This window comes from Rhipicephalus microplus, chromosome X (genome assembly GCF_043290135.1).
Source record: "Rhipicephalus microplus isolate Deutch F79 chromosome X, USDA_Rmic, whole genome shotgun sequence".
NCBI classification, from domain to species: domain Eukaryota; kingdom Metazoa; phylum Arthropoda; class Arachnida; order Ixodida; family Ixodidae; genus Rhipicephalus; species Rhipicephalus microplus.
In genome coordinates this window covers 383,692,208-383,719,694 of record NC_134710.1, presented here as the reverse complement: position 1 = coordinate 383,719,694, position 27,487 = coordinate 383,692,208, and the positions used below count along the sequence as shown (strand labels likewise).

The 27,487-nt window shown below is 45.6% G+C and overlaps 1 protein-coding gene across 1 annotated transcript in view; it reads left to right on the top strand.

Annotated features, from left to right (window-relative positions):
* LOC119161930 (visual pigment-like receptor peropsin) overlaps window positions 1-27,487 on the top strand; it is a 321,513-nt gene that overhangs the window by 11,605 nt on the left and 282,421 nt on the right. Inside the window, exon 2 of the mRNA XM_075880059.1 lies at window positions 5,573-5,700. Coding sequence (XP_075736174.1) covers window positions 5,573-5,700 — 128 coding nt within the window. The remainder of the gene's footprint in view (window positions 1-5,572; window positions 5,701-27,487) is intronic.

Genomic DNA, 27,487 nt, shown 5'->3' with positions numbered 1-27,487 from the left:
TAATTCCTCAGAATGAAAAAAAAAATGGCTAACTCTCACTCTAGGATTGGCGAGACCATTCAATTCCATTCCGTGAATTCATCATTGTAGTAAATGCATCTTGATCTTTTATTAGGTTGAGAATCAATGACGCCATGATTATGGGGTCATGAGATGCATTAATAACTGCAAAAACAATAAAAACGCGTTACCAAGGTCGAGGGCTACTACTTTGGTAGCATATCTCGTGCAGTAAAGCCACCCTACTGATTCCCGGAGCAGTTCTCTGCTAGGCCGCTCATTTAGTAGTTGCATGGTCAGCATGTTTGAACGAATCATGATAGTTTAATTGTTCAAGCTTAAATTCATCAATGCTAAGCTGATGACATACGTAGTTTCATGTTAAAAAAAGTAGTGTTCTAGAAGACTAGGCAGTTTTGTCCCGCGTCTAATGCGGTGGTGATAATTAAGAAAACTAAAATGTTGCTAATGGGGAACAAAACGCTCTAGCTCGGCTGGTGTTCGAATGAACAGTGCACCTCCATTCGGACGCTTTGTGCCTTGGCACCCAATACGGAACACAGGGCCGCACTTCTCGTCAGCATTCACGCTTGTGAAGCGCGCCTAGCAAGGGTGGATGGTGTGAAGTTTTTTATTGCGAAAGCAAATATACATATACGGCCACTCTCGGCTGGATTTTGCCGCTGGCGTCGGCGTCACCGTCACTCACCGTATGTATATATATATATATATATATATATATATATATATATATATATATATATATATATATATATATATTAAAGGGCAAGAAAGAAAAAAAATGGGGGACTCTGAAGCTTCGCCTTGCCCTTCAACCGCTAACTGCATAATTATTAATGTGTTTTGTTACACACACACACACGCGCGCGCGCGCGCGCGCAAATGGTACATGCAGGTTTTTGATCTAAAGCAAGAGTCACATGGCCTCCAAGATACACGCCACCCGCTCGCCATTTCAGAGGCCATAAAGGGTCTCAAATGCCTCACAGATGGCAGCACATTATCTAGCGTTTGCTGCTTGCTAGATCAACGCCTCTGGAAAGACATAATATGTTTTTCACTAGATGGAAGTAGTTGTCTATTTGTTGAGCTGTTTGGAAGTTCCTGTGTGCTTTTAGTGGCGATCGCTGCACTATCCCGGTCTTTTTCGACGTAGTTTGTGCCTACAAATCTCCAAATGGGCTCGTTTACATCGTGACACCTGTCGAACAAAATGCATTAAGGAGACTCCTTCCACTACATAACATTTATGTAGTGTTTTTCCTCCAAACCAGCTGCAAGTTACATCGTGGCTTTGTGGTAGGGCACCTGCTTGCCGCGCGAATGGCCCGGGTTCTGTCCTCAATGAGACCAAAAATTTTATTCCTTCTTTGCTTTTTTCTCGATTGTTCGCTCATGGATGATTTTTCGCCCACAACCAACGGCGCCGACGCCAACGGCGGAATTTCTGCGACACGCGCCTTCTTACGCTGCCGCGCTGAAGCCCAGATAAAGACTTCGGCGCGCGGAATCGAACGTGGGACCTCTCCGTCATGAGAGCGAGGTGGTAGCCATTGAGCCACAGAGGAGCACGCCCTCCACCGTTCCAACGGCAAGCTATTTATATCTATCACTTACCGCTGCTGACGGGCACTATTGGTTGAATTTTGCTTTCAGCATTGCAAGCAAGATGGTGCAATGAGCGCGCGTTAGCGCTCGCTCTGATCTCTCATGCGTACTTTGCCCCGCTTAGCAGCGACGCTCCTCCGCGCGTCCTCATCTCGCGGTAGGGAGGAGAGGAAGATCGCACGCCTTGGCTGGCCTCGCGCTTTACCTGGAGCGATTCTGCTGTAGTTACCAGGAGTACAAAGGCCACTGCAATCATTGCACTCTCCGCGAAAAGGGCACGCTATTCAGACACGGCGAAGTAACAACTGAGACGCTCATTCGCGTGCATCTGTACCTGTGAGTACGTTTCTTGTGTCATTTCTGGGTGAGAAACGCGGGGCACGTTTTGATCGGCTTTCCAATCTTCTCGTGACCTTCCAATTTGTTGCCATTGCGTTAATTACTTCGCTCTTGTGGCAAAGCTGTGACTTTTTCTTGTCGCAAAGGTTATTTACGTTTGTCAGATACTGAACTGCTCCTGAGATAAAATATCAGGCCGTGCATAGAGCATTCGCCCCTTTCGTGTGCGGTATCAATGAGAACCAACGTGCAAGAATAATTTGTTTTGACCTCCAGTATCTGTTGGGGTAATGCATTTGTTTGTACGCCAACTTATGCCGCGGTTTCTTTTTTTACAAATTGGAATATTGTTTACACTTTTACAGCACGCCTATCCTTGGCTTTGGCTAACTGAGGTGGACCCAGAGAAAGTGTTGTGGCCTTCGACTCCGATAGAGCATGTACTCCAGCCTATACATGACAAACTTAAGCATAGTATTACAGTACAAGGTATCAAACGTGGTATACAAATACTCACTAATGTCCTCTTTGTTTGGCAATGCGAATGTATGCATGTGCCGAGACATTGGAACAAGTGCAGTTACAAAAAAAATAATAATGACAAAAAAAATTATCCCACTCCGGAGAACTGGCAGTGTGGGATGAGCAGTTCTACGCTCGAGCTTTAGGAACGTTTGATCTCCTGTGCTTGATTTCCCGTTCACCTGATCTTCCGAACACATTTGGCGATCGGTCAAAAGTTCTTTGGCCACTAGGTTTGCAGCATAAAAGTGCTCAAGCGTCCTCAAGATTTTTAAATGCCTTAATAAAGGTCGCAAGCACTACAAGGTGCTAAAAAAACTTTATTTTGATTGCATTCATCGAAACTTTGCAACGAAATGTTACGAGCTAAATGATCGATTTGCCCATTACATTTGAAACATGAATTGTGGCTGGACGGCTTCTTCAATGGTTGGTTCCATAAAAAAGTGAGTCAAGGTGATTGCCGTCTACCTAACTATGTGTTGCCCTTCACAAGCATGAACTGTTCAAGCGTGAACCACTGGACGCAAGAGCCAGTGTTGTAGTGCTTTGTTGTACTGCTTCTGTAGCTGCCAACACCCCCCCCCCCCCCCTAGAACAGAGGGAATGTGGGTTTAGTACGGCGGATCTGTTTTCGTCGGGAATCGGGGAGGTGGCGCCGTGGTCGTGATTACGAGTGCTTTCCTGCTTCAGGCAGCTTTCGTAACCAATACTTTCAAAAGTTCATTCTCTCTTTCTCTCGGTGCAAAGGGGGAGTGCACAAAGTTCATCATGTACTAATGTGTGCCGCGCTGACCTAGAGACCTCCACCGACGAAATTACGGGAGAAGGCGTTCATGTGTCTAGAAAGGGGGGTGGGAGGCAGTATGGCAAAAGAGGGGGGCGGGTACGAGGTTATATTGCAGTGAACAAAAGGATCGCGCCAGCGTTAATACACTTGAAGCGTTTTATTGAACATGCGTCCGAGTGATCCGACGGTGACAGAAGCTAGCACAAAGACGTGAAGGGTGTGAAGACAGCTGATGGCTGGGGATTGTAGCTATAGGGTTCCGCCGATGGTGAAAAAACTCACACGGGGTAACGATGAGGGGGGGGGGGGGGGGGGCGCATGTTGCCGCTGTAGTTCCGCTCGACTGTGGTTATACAAAAATAGAGGTAAAATTCAGAGGAACACAGTCAATATAAGGACAAACTTGTAGTAGGCGCGTTGCTTATAAATGTATTGTACTTGTAATCAGCCAAGACATTTCAAAAATGCTGCCTAATTGTTAAATTCACGGCACTGATTTACTAATGTTTAAAGTTCGAAAAACTGCACGTAGACGAAAGCGTGCTTTATTTTCAGTAAAAGACGCAATTACATTCCCATTCCAATCCAGGCAAAATGCGGTTAATTCTATTCCCATTCCATTTTTCTAAGCATTGTCCTAATTTCGTTCCCACTCTATTCCGCGGTCGCGAAAATGTGGCATGATTCCGGAATCATTCCAATGCCTGAGTGGCAACTCTGCAACACTTCCCTCAACTAAGGCGTGCCTCCTAATAATAACGTGGTTTCAGTCCCTGAGACCCAACATATTATTATCTTGTTGGGGAGAACCTGAACCTGTTTCTACCCGGCGTCATCATATTGATTTAACCGGGGTGGAAAAAACGGGTGGCGCGAAAATAGCTGGTCAAATGCTGAAGGGATTGGAGATGTGTGGGTTGTTTCACTCTCGAGGTATTTACATAGTACGCCCATTGGCTAGGAGAGGGTCTTGCTTGCTACGATTCAAGCAGATCCAGGGTCTGACTCATGTGTTTTTCGAGGCAAATTTTTGAAGAACTCTTCCAAACGCCTATAGAACAGCATTGACTAGAACCTAATGCGTATAAAAGAAACGTAGATGTGCTTCCCATTACCATTGAACTTAGGCTAGTGTCGCTTTCTGGATCTAGTTCAATAAAAATCATCTTTTAATATGCAAACTCTTCTTTACTATCGAAGAACTAACAGTGCAAGGCTTCTCTCAATTTTCTGCGCTGATTCTGTACTGCTGCTCAAAATGGTGCATTCATAACAGCATTCGCTTCGAACTGTGCTGATCTGTGTGAGTCGGTCCAAACGAGGCCTCAGTGGTATGGTGAAGCAAGACGAAACGCTACGTCTGAATGGGGAAAGCGTGGCGGATTCAGACGTTCAATACGCCTACGCATCATTCAGACCAGACAGTGTGTGAATATGACAAAGCACCCCTCACAGTCATAGCATCTTCAGGCGTCTCTAATCCCTCGTGCTATAGAGCACGTTGGCGTTTGGCGCCCACGTAAAAAAAATTTTGGTCAGATAGCTCTCGCACTAAATGCTACGTGCTGTTTACTTCAAGCTAGTTACCCAGACATACGCGTGGTAGCAAAAAAAATGTGCTATTCAAATGTACTTTGTTTTCGCTGGGGTTTGAAGAGAGGTTGCTGCACGTCATCGGAAACACCTGCACGCACGCACGCACACCCGATGATGCACGCATATGAGCACGTGTAAGTCAGGTTTAGGCAGCACGGAAAGTTTTGAGCTCGTTACAGGTTCTTTCGCTTCTCGTGAATGCGCAGCAAAAGTTTGTTCACATACCCAATGAGTTTCTATGAAAAGGTTGAGGTATAAGAAGCTACTGAGCTACTGAATTTTTCTTTTCTACATTGCGCTGCAATGAAGGGAGCCCAGAAACAATGATGCTAAATTAATGAATAAATAAATGAAAGGGGAAAACGATAAAAATGAAGATAACGCAACACACAGAAGTTCACAGGTGAGACTTCATTAAGAACTTCTCTATGCGCGTAAGCTTTGCGTTAGTGCCTGGGGCGTGAATGCTTGATTGCCGTAGTATACACGTCAAGCCACTAGTTCGGATTTTCGCCCAGAGGACGGGGGGGGGGGGAGGCACTTGTTCTAAACCGTGAAAAACACCTACTCAATTGTTTTTCCTTGGTAAACACCCCTCTTAATCAGAATTTCAATGGCGACCCAGACTCACAACCCCCTCCCCCGCCCCCACCTCGCTACGGTGCATATATGACAAATGCACTTGCTTCATTTCAGGTGGATCTTCGGTTACTCGGGATGCCAGGCATATGCCTTCATTGGCTTCTTCTTCGGCTCGGCTCACATCGGAACACTCACCCTTCTAGCCCTGGATCGATACCTGGCCACCTGCCGCATCGGCTTCCGTACGTCCCGATTGGAATTCTCTATTTTCGCAGCTCCGGTTGTATTGAGGTATAAAGATGGCTGTGAAATACGACAATTATGCTGTAATGGCTACAAATAGCGAAGAAACCTTTTCATACCCATACAATTGATCTTAAATTACTGAATTGCGTCAATGAGTTCAAACACATTTAAGCTGGAAAGATTTTAGAGTAAAGCTGTACCATTTATTTTTAATAGTAACGGTCCTGCACCTATTACTCAGTTACTTCACCAAGCAGGCATGAAACGTGTAACAGTAAAAAATAAGATTATGCGCCCTAAGTTCATTTGTAATATAGTGAAGGGTAAATTTCAAATCTGAACATATGAATATATTTCATTTTCCAGAGAATATTCTACAAAGTTACGACATCCGTACTCATCGGTGCCATTTATTTCTAAAAAAATGTTTTTAAATACTCTTCTTCCCTACCTGTAACAGTGGAACAAACTCATTAAGCATATAGTAACGGTACTGAACACTGAAAATTTTTAGGATCTCCTTGAATTGTAACCATGATATATTTGGTATTACGAGAGGCTTGTCTAGATGTTGTTTCACTGTATTTACTTTGAAAATCCACGTTATGTGTCTATCTATCTATCTATCTATCTATCTATCTATCTATCTATCTATCTATCTATCTATATATATATATATATATATATATATATATATATATATATATATATATATATATATATATATATATATATATATATATATATATATATATATATATATATATATATATATATCTGCCTACGACTTTGTGCTCTCTAGACCGTATCGTTAATGACATTTATACCAGAACTGGTATGGCATAAAATGACTACATGACGAACAAGATTGACTTGTCATATGCAAATTATGACAATCTTTTCTTGAAATGTACGATTTACTACATGTCATGGCCGTGTTGTTCCTGCAGCCGTTTTCTTAACTTGAAATGATGCAATGATGTAAAATGATCTAAAAATGATGTAAAATTTGGTTGGATGAGACATTTCTGCATGACCAACCTGAATGACAGGCGCTAACATGAAAATCATGGCGTGTGTTTCATGTAAAACATGATTTAAATGCCATACTCTTGGTGCGCTGACGGCCGTTTTTATAGCTTGATATGCACCAAACCTGGTATGGCGGGACGTGGCTGTATTGCGAACATAAATGACAAGTGGTAATATAGAAATGATCACATGTCGTGCGCAACATGACTTGCACGTCACGCTCATGGCTGTTTCGGTAGCTTGATATATACCAAACTGGTATTGCATGCCATGACTGTATGACTATTCTGAATGTCAAGTCTTAACATCAATCAAGGCACGAATTTCATGTACGGCATGATTAGCTCCTTTCTGGCTGCGTTGCAATATATCGACTTCCACCATGCAGGCAAGCTGCCGGCTTTTTCAATTGAAAAGGTCTGCTCGAAGAGAGTGCTCGCAAGGATCGTGGCAGGCCAAGACAAACTTGGGATACGAGTGGCGGTTGGTTATTTTTACGAGAACCAAAGGCGCGTTTCGCGCGAAGCGTGTGATACGCTCTTCATAACTGATTTTGATTAGTTCCTTAGGCAATGAACCGTGGATGATGCGCGTATGTGCACGAAAATCTATCTCGCAAGTTTTCTTCAAAATGTTTTGTCAAGGCGGCTGTAAGTGGGCTCTTTGTGACTACTCATCGAAATTCGGACTTTAGGTTATTTCAAGTAGGAGCACTTCGATTTAATTCAATAATAATATCTGATTCTAAACCACGATGTGATTATGAGGGGCGTCGTATGTCGAGGGCTCTGGAAATTTCGACCCCCTCGGGTTATGTGACGTGCCCTGACATCGCAGCTATTTCGACTCCGCTGAAATGCGACAGCCGATACCGGGATCGAACCCACAACTTCCGAGGCAGCCGTTTAGCACCCTAACCGCTACACCACCACGACTGTCCTGACTGAATCGAGGTAGCCTACAACCCACGTAACGTGCACCTAAATCTAAGTACATGGACTTGCGGGGTATGTGGAGGTGAGGGGGGGGTGACAATATGTTTACAGTTATTTTCGTAAATGAAGAAACATTTTAGTTTAGCTGCATGCTTCAAGCAAGGCACCTAGGCTGGCATGTAAATAAAGAAATGCATGCGACTTACTATTGCCGCAATCTATAACATTTTCGGTAGTTCTGTAGTGGAGCCCTCGTCTATTTCATTGTGACGGACTGTATTATTTTTGTCCCTTTCTGATTACACAAGCTTTAACAGGCCTTCATTGAGCTCATGTATGCCTTGCTATGAGATACGTGACAGTGTGACCTTCAAAGGCGATGCTACATTTAATTTTTATTTTGATTTCGCGTATATAAGTGACACGAGCGTCCGGAGTTATGGTGTTCAGTGAACTCAGGTATTACTTTGCAACCGTTGTCAATGGTAATTCGACATTTTTTTCGCACTGATTGCACTGCCGGGGGAGGAAGAAAGTTTATTCAAGAAAAAAAAAAGTAGATGCACGCAGGGCTCTGCTGGCAAGAGCGGATCGGGGTGCCTGGTCAAACAAAGCTATTTGGCTCTGCTTGGCCTCACCCGCAAGCCATGCCTCCCACTACCTGTGTAACATGAGCCGATGGTTAATAACATGGGGGCTGTGTGTGTGTGTGGGCCTTGCGGTGCACTCCGTTGTTATGTGGCTGAGCATCAGTGTGTCTCAACACAATATACGTGTTTCTCTAAAGGCTCGTGCGGGAATATCAGTTTAAACTTTACTTAGAGCGTAAACGTCGCATGGATTTTCCGCGTCACTGCCAATTTTCCTCTTACCAGCAATATGCAGTAAATAAGAGGTATACGATAAAAGAAGCAGTTCGTAAAGATAAATAAAACACCGCCGAAGATGCATTCTGGAAAGCAACAAGTGGGCTCCTTGTTTCTGATATACTGAAAGGTTATAAATGTTTGTCGTAAAGTAAGCGCAGTTGGCTACATTTTAGTGACTGCTGAGTTGCAGTTTGTGGACAGTAATTGTCGTACTTTAGAACAGTCGAGTTACGGACAATTCATAATGAAACCAGGGCTACATTATCATTACTGAGATGAGGAATCTTCAAACAAGCTCTTCAATCTCATCAAGAAGCTTGTCTGTTGCTTTCAACTTGTCATTGAACCATTCAGTACACGGAAGGTCTCACTTCCTGTTATATTCCGCCGAAGTGTAGCAGTGGGTTCATAGTAAAGTAAAAAGGGGGCAGTGCAAAAGAGAATACAAAGAACAAGATGAAGACTGGGCATTTTTTCGGGTTCGTTTTGGCGCTGTTGCCTTTTTACTTTCTTATGAACCCTAATCCACTAGTTCATCTACCTGGGATTCTGTGAAGTCGTGGTTGTGGTGTTCGGCTGCAAAACCGAAAGTCAACGAGTTCAATCCAGGCCAAGGCGGTCGCAATTTGATGGAGGCGAAACACTAGAGGCTTGGGTATTGTGTGAGCCCCGCCGCGGCGGTCTAGTGGCTAAGGTACTCGGCTGCTGACCCGCAGGTGGCGGGTTCAAATCCCGGCTGCGGTGGCTGCATTTCTGATGGAGGCGGAAATGTCGTAGGCCCGTGTGCTCAGATTCAGGTGCACGTTAAAGAACCCCAGGTGGTCGAAATTTCCGGAGCCCTCCACTACGGCGTCTCTCATAATCATATCGTGGTTTTGGGACGTTAAACCCCACATATCAATCAATCAATTGGGTACTGTGTGATGTCAGCGCACCTTAAGGAGCACCATGTGGTCGGAAGTTCCGCACCCCTCTACTAAGCAACTTCTCACGATGACACCGTGGTTTTGGGATGTACACCCTCGTTATTATTTTCACTATTTTTTCTTAAATTCCTCTTCGGATAACATAAATTTCCGCTTCATTGAAGTGGTGCCTCGCATGACGTAACTAACAGAGGAAAGGCTAGATGTCATTAACTGTGCTTTGAAGTAATATTCAGGACTGATTGTTCTAATGACCAAGGTATTTGTTCACTTTTCACTTCACGGAATTCTCAATACCATGCGGTCGAGGACGGCTTCGAAGGAATCCAGTTGGTCCTCACACAATTCCGCGTGAATAAATATTATCAAATACTTTATTCAAATATGCAATTGTAATTCTAGTTGCTTACATTTTATAAAGCGTACTAAACTGCATCTGAATGTGTTAAAAAACGTGCTTCTGCAACATCTGCTTACTTTTTTTGTAAGTGAGTATGATTCGAGATAAAATTAAGTATTATTGGGAGACATCCGTCTCGGTGACACAGCTTCGTATGTATCTCACGCACTCGCCTCCTCTTTTGCCCTAATATCAGCCTAGCGTAAAGGACCTTTGACCTTAAAATCGAATTCTCGATTCTTTTGTGTTGTTTCATTATGCAGTACACGTGCACATGGGCAATTTTCGTCGATTGTTAGTGGCGATCGTTGGTTTTAAGCGATTTGAGCTTGGTTTAACGTGAGTGTGAGTACTCGTCTGAGTTGGCAGCACCTCGAGACATCTACAATGGTGTGACGATGACTGACGCCCCGTGTGGCATGATAAAAGAAAAGCGAGCAGCGTCGCCGTCGCAGAACATTTGCGGGGCGCACACAACAGACCTTTTCACAGGAGTCTCCCTGGGTGCCGCTACAACCGCTTCTGGGCTGGAGTAAATAGGAGTGACCTCGACAAAAATGCACTGCCGAGGCAGTGATGTCAGCCTCCTTACTACTGTGTCCTAGACTGCTAAGGCAGTATGGAAGCTTTTTTTTTTCTTTTATCTTGAGACACCACGACTGGTAGCTGGCGAGTGCTATTCTTCCGCACCTCTCTGGCTTTGTTGTCGGGCTGTGGTTTTCACCACTCACGCCAGGAATGCGTTCCTTTTTTCTTGACAGGACACGGTCTTTATAGGCTTAACTTGTACCAAAGCACCCACATGGTCCCATTCTTTACAGTGTATTCGGCCCTGAGAAGAATACTGCGCTGCTAACGCCACAAAACTTCGAGCACACGGGTTTTGAAGCGCTCCCCCGCACCAGCCTCTTACGATTTAGGTGGACGTTTTGAAGGGATGCTGAAATAGGTCCCAATTAACGACTCTAGCATTGCTTATGCGATACATTAGAGCAATAATTCAATTTCAGCTTTGCCCTGCCGTGGTAGTCTAGTGGCTAAGGCACTAGGCTGCTAAACTGAAGGTCAGGGGATCGAATCCCGGCTGCGGTGGCAGCATTGTTGGTGGCGGTGAAAATGCTGTAGGGTCGTGTGGTGTGCTTAGAATTGGGTGGACGTTAAAGAACCCCGGGATGGTCGAAGTTTCTGGAGTCTTTCGCTACTGCGTCTCATGATCATATGGTTGTTTTGGGACATTAAACACAACATAATAATATTATTCAAATTCAGCATTAGCTAGAATCATTACAGCGTAAATGTAGCGCCAGAAAAGGCAAGGACAAGAAAGGAAACACCACAAAACATTTACGCCATAATGAATCAGTACCACGGTGTACTGATTCTAACACCGTGATCAGTACCATCTCGCTTGCCTTTCCGTTTCGATTGGCCAGAAATTGCAGCGAAAAAATAATGAACAATCATTTTGCTCAAGAGGGCATTAAAATAGCGCGCTAATTCTTAAAAATGAAACTTAATTTTCAAGTCCAGATGTTCGGGGTGCTTACATTTCATGAGGTTGCATGCTTGATAGAATAAAAGTAGACAAGTTTCCGCGTCGTCAACAATTGTCTATTATTTATTTGCCTCTTGAATACATAAACATTTCACATGTTTTGAAGCATAAGCGTTGGTAACGCACCACCACGCTTCTAGTCATGCTTTAAGCGTGGCGGGTATAGGAACATTTCAATTAAAATTACCGTTCCATAAAGAAACACTTTATTGAAAATAACTTAGCCGGCGCACTAAAATCGCTCACGCTTCGTGGGAAAGGAAAGGGGGACAGAAAGGCAGGAGAGGGGCGCAAAAAGTGTGTATATGTTAATACAAAGAAAAACATCAAAAACGCGCTCAGTTTTCTCACTTTTCGGCCATGACGTGTGTTCGTAGAGACTCTACCGTATACATTTATAGAGTACATCACTGAGGGAATCGTCCTAGCGAGTAATAATAATAATATTATGTGGGGTTTAACGTCCCAAAGCTACCATATTATTATGAGAGACGCCGTAGTGGAGGGCTCCGGAAATTTCGACCACCTAGGGTTCTTTAACGTGCACCCAAGTATGAGCACATGGGCGTACAACACTTCCACCTACATCGGAAAAGCAGCTGCCAAAGCCGGGATTTGATCCCGCGACCTGCGGGTCAGCAGCCGAGTACCTTAGCCACTTAGCCACCGCAGCGGGGCGTCCTAGCGAGTAGACAAGTTACGCTTAACGAAAGGTGAATTGGGGTGACAACTATGCAAGGTATAGCTGGAGTTTTTCGAGCTGATATATATTTCGTGGGACTACACGGCGTTTCATGGACCACATATCTAAGTAGAAATATCATTGTCCAAATATGCAAAGAGAAAGTTCATTGCACACCTGTGATGAGAGAGGCAACCTGAAGGTCCGAATTAACACAGTCAAATTAAGAAGGTCAATGTGTAATAGAAAGCTTGCAGGGTTCAGAGAGTGCACGCTCATCGGCATAAATTCAAACGAAATATTCTTAGCAGTTTCAATCGAGTCATGTTTGTTCAAACGTGGACCTGCCGCTTGACCTATACGCTCCGGTTCCCTAGGTGGTGTTTAGACTAGGGCGATGATATGTTGTTTCCAAAGGCCGAGGAATGTGGCATAAAACCAGTGTTGCGCAGTTTCCATTTTGGAGTCCGAATGAATCTGGAATCATTCCGCATTTTCGTGACCAAGAAATAGAATGAGTATGAAATTGCGCCCTTTTCCGAAAATAGAGCACATCTTTGTTGACGTGCTGTTTTTCGAATTCGAAACATTAGTAAGCCATACCATCGAAATTTTGTGATGCCGGGTCAACGAAGGACGGATCCCAACATAAAACGTTACGATCGTTTATTAACGTGGTATAGCAGCAGCGGGGCAAGGATGCCACTGCTGCGCTCGAAAGGTTAGAGAAACAATCAGAAAACTGAGCTAGGCAGCTTGGGTTTTATAGCCAGCAGTGGTGACGTAAACCTCTGGTGAAGCGGCGGTGGTGTTGTTCTTTATTGGAAGCGTGTTCGAGCAAGTGGCCGTGTCATACCGAGCTAATCAGTGACGAGATGGTGGCTGCGCAGGTTTGTGCGCAGGGGTCGCCGAAAATTTAACAATAAATTAGTAATTTTAAAGGACTTGGCTGATTACAGGCTGGGTACATTTATAAGCAACGCACCTACTATAATTCTGTTGCTAAATAGAAAATGTTGCTTCAAAGTTTTTCCTTATTATTGGCGTAACCACGGCTCTGTGCCATCGTATCCGTCGCGCGGAACTAGGGTGCCGGTAACTCTCCCCCCCCCCTCCACCTTACGCCTCGCGATTTTTTTCCTTCTCGGTGGTGCTACCGCCGCCGATTGAATGCCCATCCTTCACTTCTTTGTTTTTGCTTTTGTCACTGTCGACGATTCGGACAGCTATTCAAAAAAGCACTTCTCTAAGCTGTGATGCGTATTGACCGTGCGCGATGCAGGTGTTTACTGCAAACTTTCATATATCAAAATGCGCGCCATCTCACCGCATTTTACCCCCCTTCCTTTTTTTTTTTGCAATACTGCCCCCCTCCCTCGACCTAGACATACGAATTCCTTTTCCCGAAACTCTTTCGGAAAGGTCTGTAGGTTAGCGGTGCACACATTCGGACATGATAAACCCTGTAATGTGTGAACTGTGTGTGTGATTTATCTGTTGTAAAGATAAACCAAACAGATATAGATAAAACAGGCCGCATTTTTCATGGAGGCGCAAATGGTAGAGCCCCGTGGGATTAGATTCAGGTGAACTCTAAAGGATCTCAGGAAGTCGAAATTTCCGGATACCTCCACTGAGGGATCTTTGATGAGGATATGGTGATTTTGGGAGGTTAAATCCAAACAATCATTATTTAAAAGCTAACCAAAGTAGTAATGCATTTATTGGCGCACATTTATTACCCAACCTGTTCTAGCCGTATGAACCTTTTTAGCTAAAATTCTACTTTGAGTTGTCACTAGCTTGCAAACAGGGGATACCAGCATGCTGACTTCAACTCAACTAGGTAATTACTGCGAACAAAACTCTGATTGAAGCTCATTACCATGTTAAACAGCGGTGTTCTAGCTGCATACTGATGGTATGACGAGACAGGCTAAATCTGACTGTGGAACACTCTCGCCACCCACCACGGTGATCTAGTCGTTATGACGCTGGTCTGCTGACCTGAAGGCTGCCGGATCGAATCGCGCCGCGGCTGCCGTATTTCGATGGAGACCAAATGTTGGATGCCCAAATACTTAGATTTAGCTGTTCTTCCAAGAACCTCGGATGGTCGAGATTTCTGCGTCCCTCATAATAATATCATGGTTTTGGGGAGACGAAAGAGCTCCAACAGTTTTTTTTATAACTAATTATTCTCTCCCTGTTCTGCAGCTTAGTATATATATATATATATATATATATATATATATATATATATATATATATATATATATATATATATATATATATATATATATATATATATATATATATAGATGAAATAGATGATCAGAGTTTCTTCCGGCTACCGTAATAAAAGTTATAAACTTCGAGAATAGTGCAGTATAGGAAACAAAACAATAAAATATTTATTTAATCCTAACAGTTTCGGCTGGTGGACCAGCCTTCTTCGGAGGATGTAAGTGAAATGATACAAGTTCCCGTAGCAGAGGGTCACCCTCACAGTTTAAAGACCCTCCAAAAAAAGAGAGAGAGAAAAAGACAAGCGGGCGAACGAGGTAGCAACAGACAACAAGAAGGAGAAGAAGGAGAGGAACTAGAAAGGAGCGACGGAGAGCCGCCGGAAACGAGCGGGTAATTCTGGCATTGTTGCTGCGTATAGGTAAGACGCGCCGCCAGCGGAGGCGACCAAGAAAAACGGAAAAATGTGGAACATGTTGCCGCTTACTCGCATCTCACACATGGATCGAGTTTAAGTTCACGTGGTTCGGCGGCTGGCCCGTGGCATCGGGCCACACACACACACACACACACACACACACAAGAAGCATACGACCCGCTCCAGCTTTCGGAATATAATGGCCACGTTGGAAAGCTAATGTGCCCTCTCCCCCTCCCTCCACCTGCCCTCTCTTGCAGAAAAATGTACAACCAGTCATACTGAAAATACATAAATGGGTATTCTTGTAAAGGATGAAAATATATAAAAATAAATAATACTAAAAAGTACTCAGAAATGAAAATAAAGTTTAATAATACTAACACAATCCGTTCGGTTTACGTAGCATCGAATTCGTTTAGTTTCGCTATATTGACTAACTTGCGTGTGCGACTTCACGTATGTATAAATAAATTAATTCAGTAATTCAATTTCTGTGTTTCACGAAACGTCGCGGAGACACGTCAGTCGCCCAGGGCTCTCGTTGATTCCGTGGGTAAGTGATCTGAATTTCTTTATAAAGTATGACTCCCGCTGTTCGCGCTCCCGTGTGTTCTGGAAGCCGGATTGTAGGAGTATGACACTTACGCGTTCGAAAGAGTGACCAGGAAGATTGATATGTTTGGAGAACGGCAAATTGGGGAGGCCCTTTACGTGTGCCCTGTGGTTGTTGAAACGCAAACGGAACGCGGTTTCCGTGTGTCCAATATATTCCTGTTTGCACACCTCGCAGCGAATTTTGTATACCACATTGGCTGAGTCACAGTTAAGGTCGTCTTTAATTTTGTACACATAGTCTGAACAGGAGGCTTCGGCCGTATCTGTGGTCACCATGTGTGTGCACACCCTGCAGCGAGGGGTGGAGATGGCGGGGCGCAGCAGCTCGAGCAAAGTGTCGAATTTACGCGGCGGCGTTCACAAGAATCTAAACACCGTCAAAGTAAAGAGAAAATAAATTGTGCACTATCTTTTACCCGTATTCAGAAACGTTTTTTTTTGAGCTTGACTTGTCACCGCCTTCAATGCAGCGTGTTTGGAACGCGTTTGTGCTTCATGCCTTGGTGACGACTTAAGACCCCGCGTTTGTGACGCGTTTGTGCTGCATTGTAGGCTGTGGAAGGTCAAGTTAAATTCAAGGACCGTTTCTGAATACGTAAGACTCTCGGAAATACTCCTCGTCGTCTCAGCGCAGCTCGAAAGGCAGGCGGCTTGCATGGCCGGCCAGCTCCCACGATCGAAAGGACGGTCACACCCACCACCGGCTTTTTTTTTCTTTGGAGGCACCTGTGATGCCAGCGCTAACACCATAGCACAGCGCACCAGCACCATGACAATGTCTTGTTCTTCGTTTGAATTGAACTTGACGCTGTTGGGACGCTGTGCGAGAACAGACGAAAACACTAGATGAGGTGCGCTCGGTTTGCTCCGCTCACTCAGCTGGCGGTGATCAGCTGATCGGCGCCTGTCTCCAGAGTTCTCGCTGATAACGAGATCCAGACATGACCCTCCGGTTTTGCGACTTCCGGTCTCTTGCATGCAGCCTCTGCCGGTGTGAAAATCAGTCGCTTTTTGGTCGCCAGTCGCGAATGGTTGCGAAACCGCTGCTAGTCGCCGGTGTGCAGCAGCCCTAACGCAGCGCCTCCAGAATACCATTCACCGATTTTCTTGCGCAGAACATCAAATAAATGTTTTGTTCACTCTACACACACGCAAGACTATCGTCTCTCGACGACATTTGCAGATTAACATGCATATACGGGGCCCATTTTAAACTGTTATTTTATTTTACCCAGCCTTTCAATAATGGTAGTTGTGTGCACTGCGACGCACGTAGACGTTCAGAAGAGCGCGCGTAATCGTTGTTCCGTAATTATTTTCTTGCATCGCTTTTTGATTTCCATCATGTTGGTATTTTATTAACATTCTGCGTGTTTGTGTTTTGTTTGTACCTGTTGTAGTGTTCTTTAAGAGCATAGTTTGCTTTGTTGTTTTTTCAGCGCGCATCAGTGTTTTTCTTCTGTTAATTTTTGTAACCTTCTTGCTATAGGCCTTGTTTTAATTAAATGCTTGTTTGTGTTTAGTAAAATGTCCGTGTCTGCTCTATGAGTACGTCGGTCAGGCCCACACAGCACCACACGTGCAACCCCGCACGGGTCGACCAACCCGCAAATAAATTCGAAATGTGCCACTTCGAGGCCTTTCAGGCGTCGCAGGCCGAAGCGTAAAGTGGAAGCCTGCGAGTCTGCCGCACGTCGATGCTGGGTCGGCGGGGCCCCACCCGAAGTGTGTGACAATGGCGCATTGCAACATCATGTGCGCCGCTAAAATTTACATTGTGGCCTGGTGAAGAGTGCTAAGAGGGTGTGGTGTTTAGAATTTCAACTTCGAATAAAAGTCTGGCTTCAAAGCGTCACATACTCATTTGCCATTAAGATGAGCAAAATTCTCTCATGAAACTGCTTGATCGTGTATTGGTTGAAATGACCGTAGTCCGGCAAAAGACATTGGGAAACAATTCACGCGACAACTTCGTTAAATGTATATATTATATTCTTATAGCTACATATTGAAAACTCGAGTGTTTGGGAATGGTGAAAACATATTTTGCTCATTTTAAATTCACTTGCGTACTATAGGTTCATGCTGAGAAAATAACCAACCTTTGCGGAATCACAAGTTCTATACTTCAGCAAAGCAGCCAATATAACTATGGTTGGCCAACTACGGCATAATATTTTACACCGTATCTTCGTTATTTTGAAAAGTATAATTACCTTTCATTTGTCCGGTAAGTACGCGTAAAATTTTTTATGATTCGGCGAAAACTACTTCAAAAAAGTTAACATTGGCATTTGCAGCAGAGTGAATATATATATTCGCTGCAGGGTGCCACTACAACAGGTACAAACAAAACACAAACACGCAGAATGTTAATAAAATACCAACATGATGGAAATCAAAAAGCGATGCAAGAAAATAATTACGGAACAACGATTACGCGCGCTCTTCTGAACGTCTACGTGCGTCGCAGTGCACACAACTACCATTATTGAAAGGCTGGGTAAAATAAAATAACAGTTTAAAATGGGCCCCGTATATGCATGTTAATCTGCAAATGTCGTCGAGAGACGATAGTCTTGCGTGTGTGTAGAGTGAACAAAACATTTATTTGATGTTCTGCGCAAGAAAATCGGTGAATGGTATTCTGGAGGCGCTGCGTTAGGGCTGCTGCACACCGGCGACTAGCAGCGGTTTCGCAACCATTCGCGACTGGCGACCAAAAAGCGACTGATTTTCACACCGGCAGAGGCTGCATGCAAGAGACCGGAAGTCGCAAAACCGGAGGGTCATGTCTGGATCTCGTTATCAGCGAGAACTCTGGAGACAGGCGCCGATCAGCTGATCACCGCCAGCTGAGTGAGCGGAGCAAACCGAGCGCACCTCATCTAGTGTTTTCGTCTGTTCTCGCACAGCGTCCCAACAGCGTCAAGTTCAATTCAAACGAAGAACAAGACATTGTCATGGTGCTGGTGCGCTGTGCTATGGTGTTAGCGCTGGCATCACAGGTGCCTCCAAAGAAAAAAAAAAGCCGGTGGTGGGTGTGACCGTCCTTTCGATCGTGGGAGCTGGCCGGCCATGCAAGCCGCCTGCCTTTCGAGCTGCGCTGAGACGACGAGGAGTATTTCCGAGAGTCTTACGTATTCAGAAATGGTCCTTGAATTTAACTTGACCTTCCACAGCCTACAATGCAGCACAAACGCGTCACAAACGCGGGGTCTTAAGTCGTCACCAAGGCATGAAGCACAAACGCGTTCCAAACACGCTGCATTGAAGGCGGTGACAAGTCAAGCTCAAAAAAAACGTTTCTGAATACGGGTAAAAGATAGTGCACAATTTATTTTCTCTTTACTTTGACGGTGTTTAGATTCTTGTGAACGCCGCCGCGTAAATTCGACACTTTGCTCGAGCTGCTGCGCCCCGCCATCTCCAAGCCAAGTATTCCGTGGTGGCCATGGTGCCACAGACCCGGAGGAACGCACTCGTTTCTATCTGGTGGCAGAAAGCCAGCGCAATGAAAAAAAAAACAAAAATACAAAAATTAAGCATCGCTGATTGGTTCCAGAAGCTTTGCGACCGCAGTCGCGTGTCTGAAAAGTCGGTCAGGAAGCGACTAGCCAAAGCAGTCGCTTTGCCACCGTTTGTGACCGTTCGCGACTGTTTGCGACCGGTCGCAAATGATCGCGTGACCGCTGCTGGTCACCGGTGTGCACCAGCCTTTAGAGTGCCTCGACCGTGCAGAGAAGGTGAACGAGTGCATCAAGTCACGTCACCCGTGAGACATGAGCGCCATCTGGAAGTTTTTTTTTGGAGGGGGGGGGGAAACGAAGCGCGCGGCCCTGAGACGGGCGTGCGCGCCCATCTCAGAGGTGATAAGGCGTAGAACGCAAAGTGACGGGTAGGTGCGCCGCCGTGTCGTCTCATGAAAGCGTTGGAAATACTCGCTTCTTCGTGCAAGCGTTGCATGGTCAGCACAGGGTGATAAACGCAACAGTCCTTAGAATTACTTACATATGACTTTTCTAGTAAAATACGCACATGCAGAATGTATGCGTGTTGTTATGGTGCTTCAGATATGCGCAATATTTGCTTTTAATTGACAATCGCACAAGTATGAACGCTGAATTTTGAGCAACATCGGTGGGTGCTGCGAATGGGGTCGGCCGTTTGGGGTGTCCGCTGGTGCTGTTTAGAGTACCCGGTTCGCGTTAGGGGTGGACAAAGTGACTGACTGACTGACTGACTGACTGACTGACTGACTGACTGACTGACTGACTGACTGACTGACTGACTGACTGACTGACTGACCGACCGACCGACCGACCGACCGACCGACCGACCGACCGACCGACCGACCGACCGACCGACCGACCGACCGACCGACTGACTGACTGACTGACTGACTGACTGACTGACTGACTGACTGACTGACTGACAGACAGACAGACAGACAGACAGACAGACAGACAGACCAAACTTTTTGCGTTGAAGGTCCCCAAGAAAGACTATCGTCTTTAAAACTCACAATAAAAAGTTCCATACGGACCAGGCCAGCTCTTCGTACACGTAGGGGAGTTGACGGGTGCCGCTGAAGATCTCGCCAGCTTAGTAGACGACGAGGGTGTCCGGTATTGCAGCTGTCTCAATACGTTGCGCGGGTCACTCCATAGTCGCCGCCTTCGCGAGCCTCGTGACACCGACGACCACGCTTCTTGCTGGTTGCACGTCAACTGCTGAATTCAAAGCAGTCGAAACTATTTCGAGACGTCCCGACCCCTCTCGAAGTCATTTCTTTTTCTTTGAACCTATGTCTCTCCTTTCGGTACAGGTGTAGGGACGATGCCGTGGTGCCACTGCTGCATCGTTAGTCCCCGAATGTTGTCCTCCCAACACAAAAGCACCTTTCCTTGGAAAATGGGGCGTGCGGGCGAGACAAAAAAAGCAGTCGTTTGTCACACCACCCCCCATCAAGAATATTTTTGCGTAATATTCACGGAAATCACGAACGCGCACTGTTCGAGAGTTTTGGTATTCCGGTCGTCCACCAATGTGCTTTCTAGGAATGGAATGATTGTATTTATCTGCAGAAAAAATGAGTTTCAATTGGCTCATGCATAGCCCCTCTTCCCAGTTATATACTATTGGGAAAAATGGCAATAAACTGCAGAAAACGTTAGAGGGTACGTATGTCGTCAAAGCATTCAGATAAGTGCATGATTTCTTGATACTTCTAAATTGTAACCGTTCTATGTTCCACTCGATTGCGGCTTAAACAATAGGCGTGTTTGAAGATTGTTTCAAGCCTCTTGTGTTGACAGTTAAAATTCTCGATAATGACAAGTTACGCTTTTTGGATTTAGGACTGTTTCTTAGCACACAGCACATTTCTTCGTGTTACGAACCACGTGCGCAGAAACCTTTACTTCCTTTTTCTTCCACTCACAGCAAGTAAGTATAGCGACGCATAGCACAAACCTGTCTTGAGGATTCCTTGAATAGGTTGTGCGTTCACAACATCTCTGCGAGCTTCAAAGCTCAAGTTTCTCGGCTGAAGGCTTCGGAATTTCCTGAGGCGTTTATCACTTCTGTCGCTGAAACGATCCTGCGGAATAATATGTGAGAGCAGAGGCAGGAACATGATGTGAGCAACACGGATACAGAGCATAAAAGGATAGCCGTTGTTTCATACGAACACCAGATATCACACAAGCTGAAGAAAATCAAAAAACGCGTGGGAGTTCTTGTGCTGTTGTCTGCACCATTCAAATTAATCAGCCTCACCAAATCTACAAACTCCCTGAAAACGCAGTCATCACATGAATGTAGAGTTCAGCATAGAAACATGCATGTGGCATGCTCCCGGGAAGTTGTCTGTAAGACCCCCCTTTGCTGCAGTGCTTGTTATGTAAGAACGACCGGAAGGCGTCTGAACGATTGACTAACAGAACACGCTAACAATGTTAGAAACGGTAAATATGACTTTCTTGCTGAGCACTGCAGAGTGCATCTGTGTGCCTCTTTTCAAGGACACAGTGACGCTGTACAAGCACAGAGATGAGCGCCCCCGAGTTATCGTCGAGGCCGCGCAGATGGCACGCGAACAAGTGTCATGCATTAGCAAGCCCTCCGTGTCTCTCTCAGAGAAGGAACTAAGGTTATTCGAAGGTTTCGGTGAGCGCAAGTAGTTATATTACTTTTACTTTTTTGTTTCGTTTCCTTATAGACTTTTCTTTGCCTTCTTCTGTGCTTTTGTTTTTCCCTTACTCATGCATTGCTCTGTGTGCCATATGATTTTCGTCCCATGGTTTACTGTCTCCTGTGTATGTTTTCATGCTCTGCGCAATAAACACCGTTGGAAGTTAGCGCTCGTGTCCTTCGTGTCTTTCTTGTCTCTTTGTCATCGTTCTGTTCTCGCACTATAACTATCGTCTTTCTGGACCTCCCGTCACTTCTCGAGGTCATTTCTTTTTCCACGAACACATGTCTCTCCTTTTGGCACAGGCGTACGGAAGACGCGGCAGTGCCGCTGCTGCGTCGTTAATCACCGGATGTGACTAACGACGCAGCAGCAGATGTGACTAACACAAAAACACCCTTCCTTGGACGATGGGGCGCGCGGGCGAGATAAAAATTTCTGTCGTTTGTGACAGCGATCTTGTAATCGTCCCAAGGAAAAATTTTCATTACTTTAAAAACGTTCGCTGGGGCTGGCTGATGTTCTATTGAAGCATTTAGCACAGAGCGCAAGAAGAGAACCGCCATTGTTCGTTTCAACCCGTTCCTTGTCTTGCGTTATGCCCAAGTTGCTGAAATGAAATTTCAAGTCGACCTTTCAAAACCCACAGGTTGCGGTGGTGGCGTTGTGCGTGGTAAAGCCGAAGTGGGCGAGGGCATAGAAATATATAAAATGAAAGTTAGTCTGCCGCACGCGCATTCGTATGCGCTGTTGGAGCCGAGTGATATCTTAATAAAAGAGGACGTCTGTCTGGCGCTCTCGCGTTTTCACTTCTTCATCGTTGCTCCGCGCTCTTTAGCGCGCAGCCCTTTCAAGGGCTAGAGATGCCACCACCATCGAGAGGCAGCCGCAAAAAGGTGAACCAACAGGAAGCCAGTCCAGCAACTTCGACATCGTCATCAGTATCCCCGAAGGAGCAGCAGGCCAGCCGAAGCCTTCTTGCTACAAGCTGAAACCACGGCCTCAGTAGAACGGCAGCCACGCCACTGCAATCCGCTCCCAAGCCCCGAGCGAAAAAAGGTGACATGTGATCCTTCCTCCTCTACTGCCATGGCTATGGCTTCCTGCGAGGGACAAACTTCTCATAGCAACATAAAGACAAAAATTTCATCTCCCTCCAGTTTCTCATAAGAACACCACACACCCGCCTTGTAGACGTCCAACAGCATGGATACGACGTGAGAAGACGTCGGAGGCCCCAGCTACCGCTTCCCCACCTTCAACTAACTCCCTCTCTAACCGAACGCCGGCACACCAACGGTGCCCGTATTACAGCCCTCGTCCCCTTCTGCAGCAGTAGAAGACAGCGGTGGCGCCACGCCACTGTCGGACGCTAACGTGCCAGTGGTGTCGGTGTCACAGCCACCAGTTCCTTCTGCAGCAGTGGAAGAGCATGGCGGCACTTTTTCTTTTCACCCAAATGGCAAGAAGGCTTGCCTCCACTGTACAACCAGCGAAGCCAATCGGGGCTTTTCTGTATGGCTTCCCGGCCACTCGGCGTGGTCGTAGTGGACGTCCATCCCCTCGCGAATACTGCACATCTTCTCCATGTCAGCCGCCTCTGCGAGATCGACGTCCGGGGGTGGGGGAAACTCTTCCTGCAGAACAGCTGCCTAGGAACCGCCTACAGTCTCGGCGCAACCCTCAACACAGACAATATCATGGCCAACATTGTTCCTGCTGTCCCTGTCATCTCCTGTGTGCAACGAAACAAGTGCCTCACACTCTTCTTTCAGGGCACCACGGTCCCACCATTGTTCCTGTTCAAGCACCAGAAGCCAGTTTGCCCTCGTCAGCCGCGGCCCCTTCAGTGCGCTCACTGCTGTGGCTGCGGCCATGCCATGGCAACCTGCTCGCGAGACGAGCGCAGCATCCGTTGCAGCATCCGTTGCGGGATTGTGCTCCACACATCCCCATTGTGCTCCACGCCATCCCCACGGATTCAGTCCCGCGACCTGTGGGTCAGCAGCTGAGTACCTTAGCCACTAGACCACCGTGGCTGGGCTAGATTCAACTGCAAAAGTCTCGAAAGATTCGACTTTCATTTTGACTGCGCTGTTTGCAATTCGATGGCGGAGAAATGCTAGAGGACTGTGTACTCTGTGTACTGTGCGACGTCATCGTAAATTAAACAGATCCAGTCTTTCTGGACATGAGCGGTTTAGTTCGCCTGAACGACACAACGTGGGAGGTAGGGGGATGTCTGGGGGATGTCCCTTGTCACGTTTGTTGTTTATTCTGTATCTACAGGGACTAGAAGCCAAATTAGAGGGGAGTTGACTCGGCTTCGGCCTCTTTTTTGCAAAGCAAAGAAACACGTTGAACAGTCATTGCCAGCATTGATGTATGCAGGTGATATAGTATTACTAGCCGACCACAAGAGATATCTGCAGGGAATATTATACACCTGCGGTAATGAGTAAGATAGCTTGTTTTTGAAGTTCAGTAGGCAAGAATTGGCAATGATGATTTTTAATGAAAACGAAGGCGATAAGCATGAGATGCAGGAAGTCACGCCAGAAATAGTGGATAAATACAAATATTTCGGAGTATGAATAAGTAACGCAGCTGAGTACCTGAGGGAGCACAAAAGATACGTAATGACTAAGGATAACCAGAATTCAGCTGCAATGAAAGATAGGGCACTGTGGAGCAACAATAGATATGACGTTGTGAGAGAGATTTGGAGAGATATAATGGTCCCGGGTTAGTCACTTGGTAAAGCAGTCTTGTGCATGAGATAAGAGGTTGACGCAAGATTCGAAATAAACAACGTGGCATAGGTAAACTTGCTTAGGGAGCACACGGGAATGCTTCAAATCAGGGGTTACAAGGAGACATGTGATGAACATTATTCGAGTGCAGGGAAACTAGCAACAAGATAGAGTTTGAGGAGCTGTTGAGAAAAATGGGGGAGGAGCGTTGGGCTAGGAAAGTTCTCAGCTACTTGTACATGAAGATTATGAATACTAAATGGAGGAAGTGAACTTAAATATTGTCAAGCAAGTATTTAGACAACCATAGAATACCAAGCCGAAAACAAACATCGGTTGAGAATAAGGTGAAGGAAACAGAGAAGTACATGTGGAAATATGGAATGCTTACGAAATCATCACTGCACACATGCGTAACTTTGAAGCAGCAAATTGCTAAAGGAAAGATCTACGATAATTGTCGGGGTAGCTCTCTGCTGTTCGTGGCCAGAACGAGAGTATTTCTGCCCAAGAGGTACCGAGCCAAATACGAAGGCACAGGCACGGTATGTAGTGCACGTGTAGAGAAGGAGGGAACGGCTGAGCAATTGATAATATTCTGTAAAGGGCTCCACCCTATATGCCAAGATAATGGCGCGGAGTTTTAGGGGCGAAGCTCCTTATAGCGGCACTCGTTCGTCCCTCGTAGTCGTAGTAGTAGTCGTAGTGTGTAACCAGTCTTACATTTTGACCTCCAAGGGGGTGCCGGTGAGAGATTTATTTTGTGCGTTGCTGAACAATAAAAAATAAAAAAATTCGCAGCGTGCGCGTTAACTAAAAGCCGAATTCTCCTGTCTCTCATTCCCTGTTAGCAGCCATCGGCATGTACATTGAGCACTATCTGACAAGAAAGGGTTGCTACGTTATACTCGCTGGGCATAACCTCCTTGGTTTTAGAAAGGTTTAGCGGTCGTTGGGCTGCAGTGCCATGAATACAGTGAACTAGTATATACCATGAACTCGAGGTGGTTAAAGGTGAGAAGTAGACACGAAGCGCAAGCCGTAAGAAAGTATGCGTGTGCCACCTCTCGTTTAGTCCTTGGAATGTCCGCTGGATGGCAGTGCATATGCGGAATATATGATGAAAAGATGCGAGATGGTGGTACTTGGAGTGTTGAATAGATGGACGAACAGACACACCGACAGTTGCATGGGAGAACTCACGGATGGTTGCATCAACGGATGGACGCATGGACGAACGCAGGGACGGACGCACAGAAGGACGTGCGGACGCACGAACAGACGCACGCACGGATGGGAGAATGGACGGTCACACAGGCGGACGCATGGACGGGCGGAAGCAAGAACGAATGGGCGGACGGATGCTTCGCCTCACTCTCCATCATATATGCTGCCATTGTTTTGTTTTTTTCAAAGCATTAGGGTTTAGGGACAGTGAAGGCAAAATAGACTTTAAAAGGGCAGACATAACTAGGAGGAGGCTAACTGATCGGTGGCTACAATAAAGGCGGGTGTAAAACTCAGCCCTTTCACACATTGCGATAGTACATAACTTTATAGCTAGGTGGTGTGAGCCGCCACCTGATCTAAAAGGTACAGCTGGATACATGCATTCAACCATACATCCCTGAATGCTGGATATGAGAACCCCAGGTGACCGACATTATCCGGAACCTTCCTACATCAGGCGTGCCTCGTCCCTTTAGGCCAATAAATCCAATAAAGCAACCAATGAACCAACTCCAAAAACAGAGGATGCTAGCTGCAGACGGATGTAGTCTTTCCGAATATGCTGGTGACGTCCTGCCATGCTAAAACTAAAACTGATTTGATTTTACTGATGGCGCTCCTTCAAGATCGGTGGCAAGTTGTGAGCATGAGCTAGCTGATGACCTAATTTCAAGAAACATTGCTTGAGCACATCATAACAAAAAAAGGCTGTGTAAGGTGAAGCGATGATCGCAGAAGTGCCGTATGGAAGTCAGGAAAGTCACACTTTACCTGTAGATAAATAGATTGAAAAAGCCAAGTACTTCGTTTTTTTCTCCGTCTATTTGATTAATTTTCCTTCCACACCCGAAAGCTTTCTACAGTCCTAGTGCTTTAGCAGTGCCTCAAAAATCGACCCACGTTTGAACAAGTGACGATCACGTGTGAGTACTTGATCATGCAACGCCATGTTACCTTACATTATGATGACGTAATACTTCCACAAGTTCTGGCACCGCGCAATGCCATAATAAATTCATGTTGTCACGGGTCGTGATGTGGTTGAAAGGAGCAGTCTGAATGTTCAGATTAAACTGTTTACTTGGCCGAACTTGTGGCCGGTGAGCAGAAATCGGCAGATCCCAGGTACATTGGGAATCCATGATTTACGAAGCACGAATGAGGGTGGTTCATATGTCACTTTAAAATCAACACAACTTAATGAGACAGACGAAGATAGTCCACAGTAAACACTATTAGAAATATTGTGCGCTCTTGCGTATCTAGATACATGCAAGTATGCTTATAGTCGCGTAACGACGGCACTACTGACGCTTACGATACCAGTAGCAGCAGTAGTAGGCTTGTATATTATGCCATACAAGACTTACACTTCATGATTACTTTGTTTTCGCCTGGTATTTGTGTTCACCATCCATTAACGTCACGCAGTATCAAATATTGTATATTTGAAGCGATTGGAAGGGCCGCGAATACGCTAAGAGCGTAGAAGTAAAGATTTACATGACACGCATGTCAAGATTATCATCATGATGGGACGTGTCATTTGCCTTCGTGGTCTGTTCGCGTCACGCACTACCAAATTTGGTGTATGTAAAGCTAACGAAACGATCGCGAGTACACCTTGAGTGTGGCATGTTGTCATGTTCTTACATGACACGTATGTAAGGATTATAAAGATTGCACCAGTCATATACATTCGTCACCCATACTAAATTTGGTATATGTGAAGCTAGCAAAAGGGCCGTGACAGCACTATGACCGTAGCATGTAGTCATGTTTTGCATGACACACATATCACGATCATCATGTTTGTGTGTGTCATTTAACTACGTTGTCTATTCAAATGCCATGATACCAAATTTTGTATATGTGAAGCTAGCGAAACGTCCACGAGCACGCTTTGAGTGAAGCATGTAGTC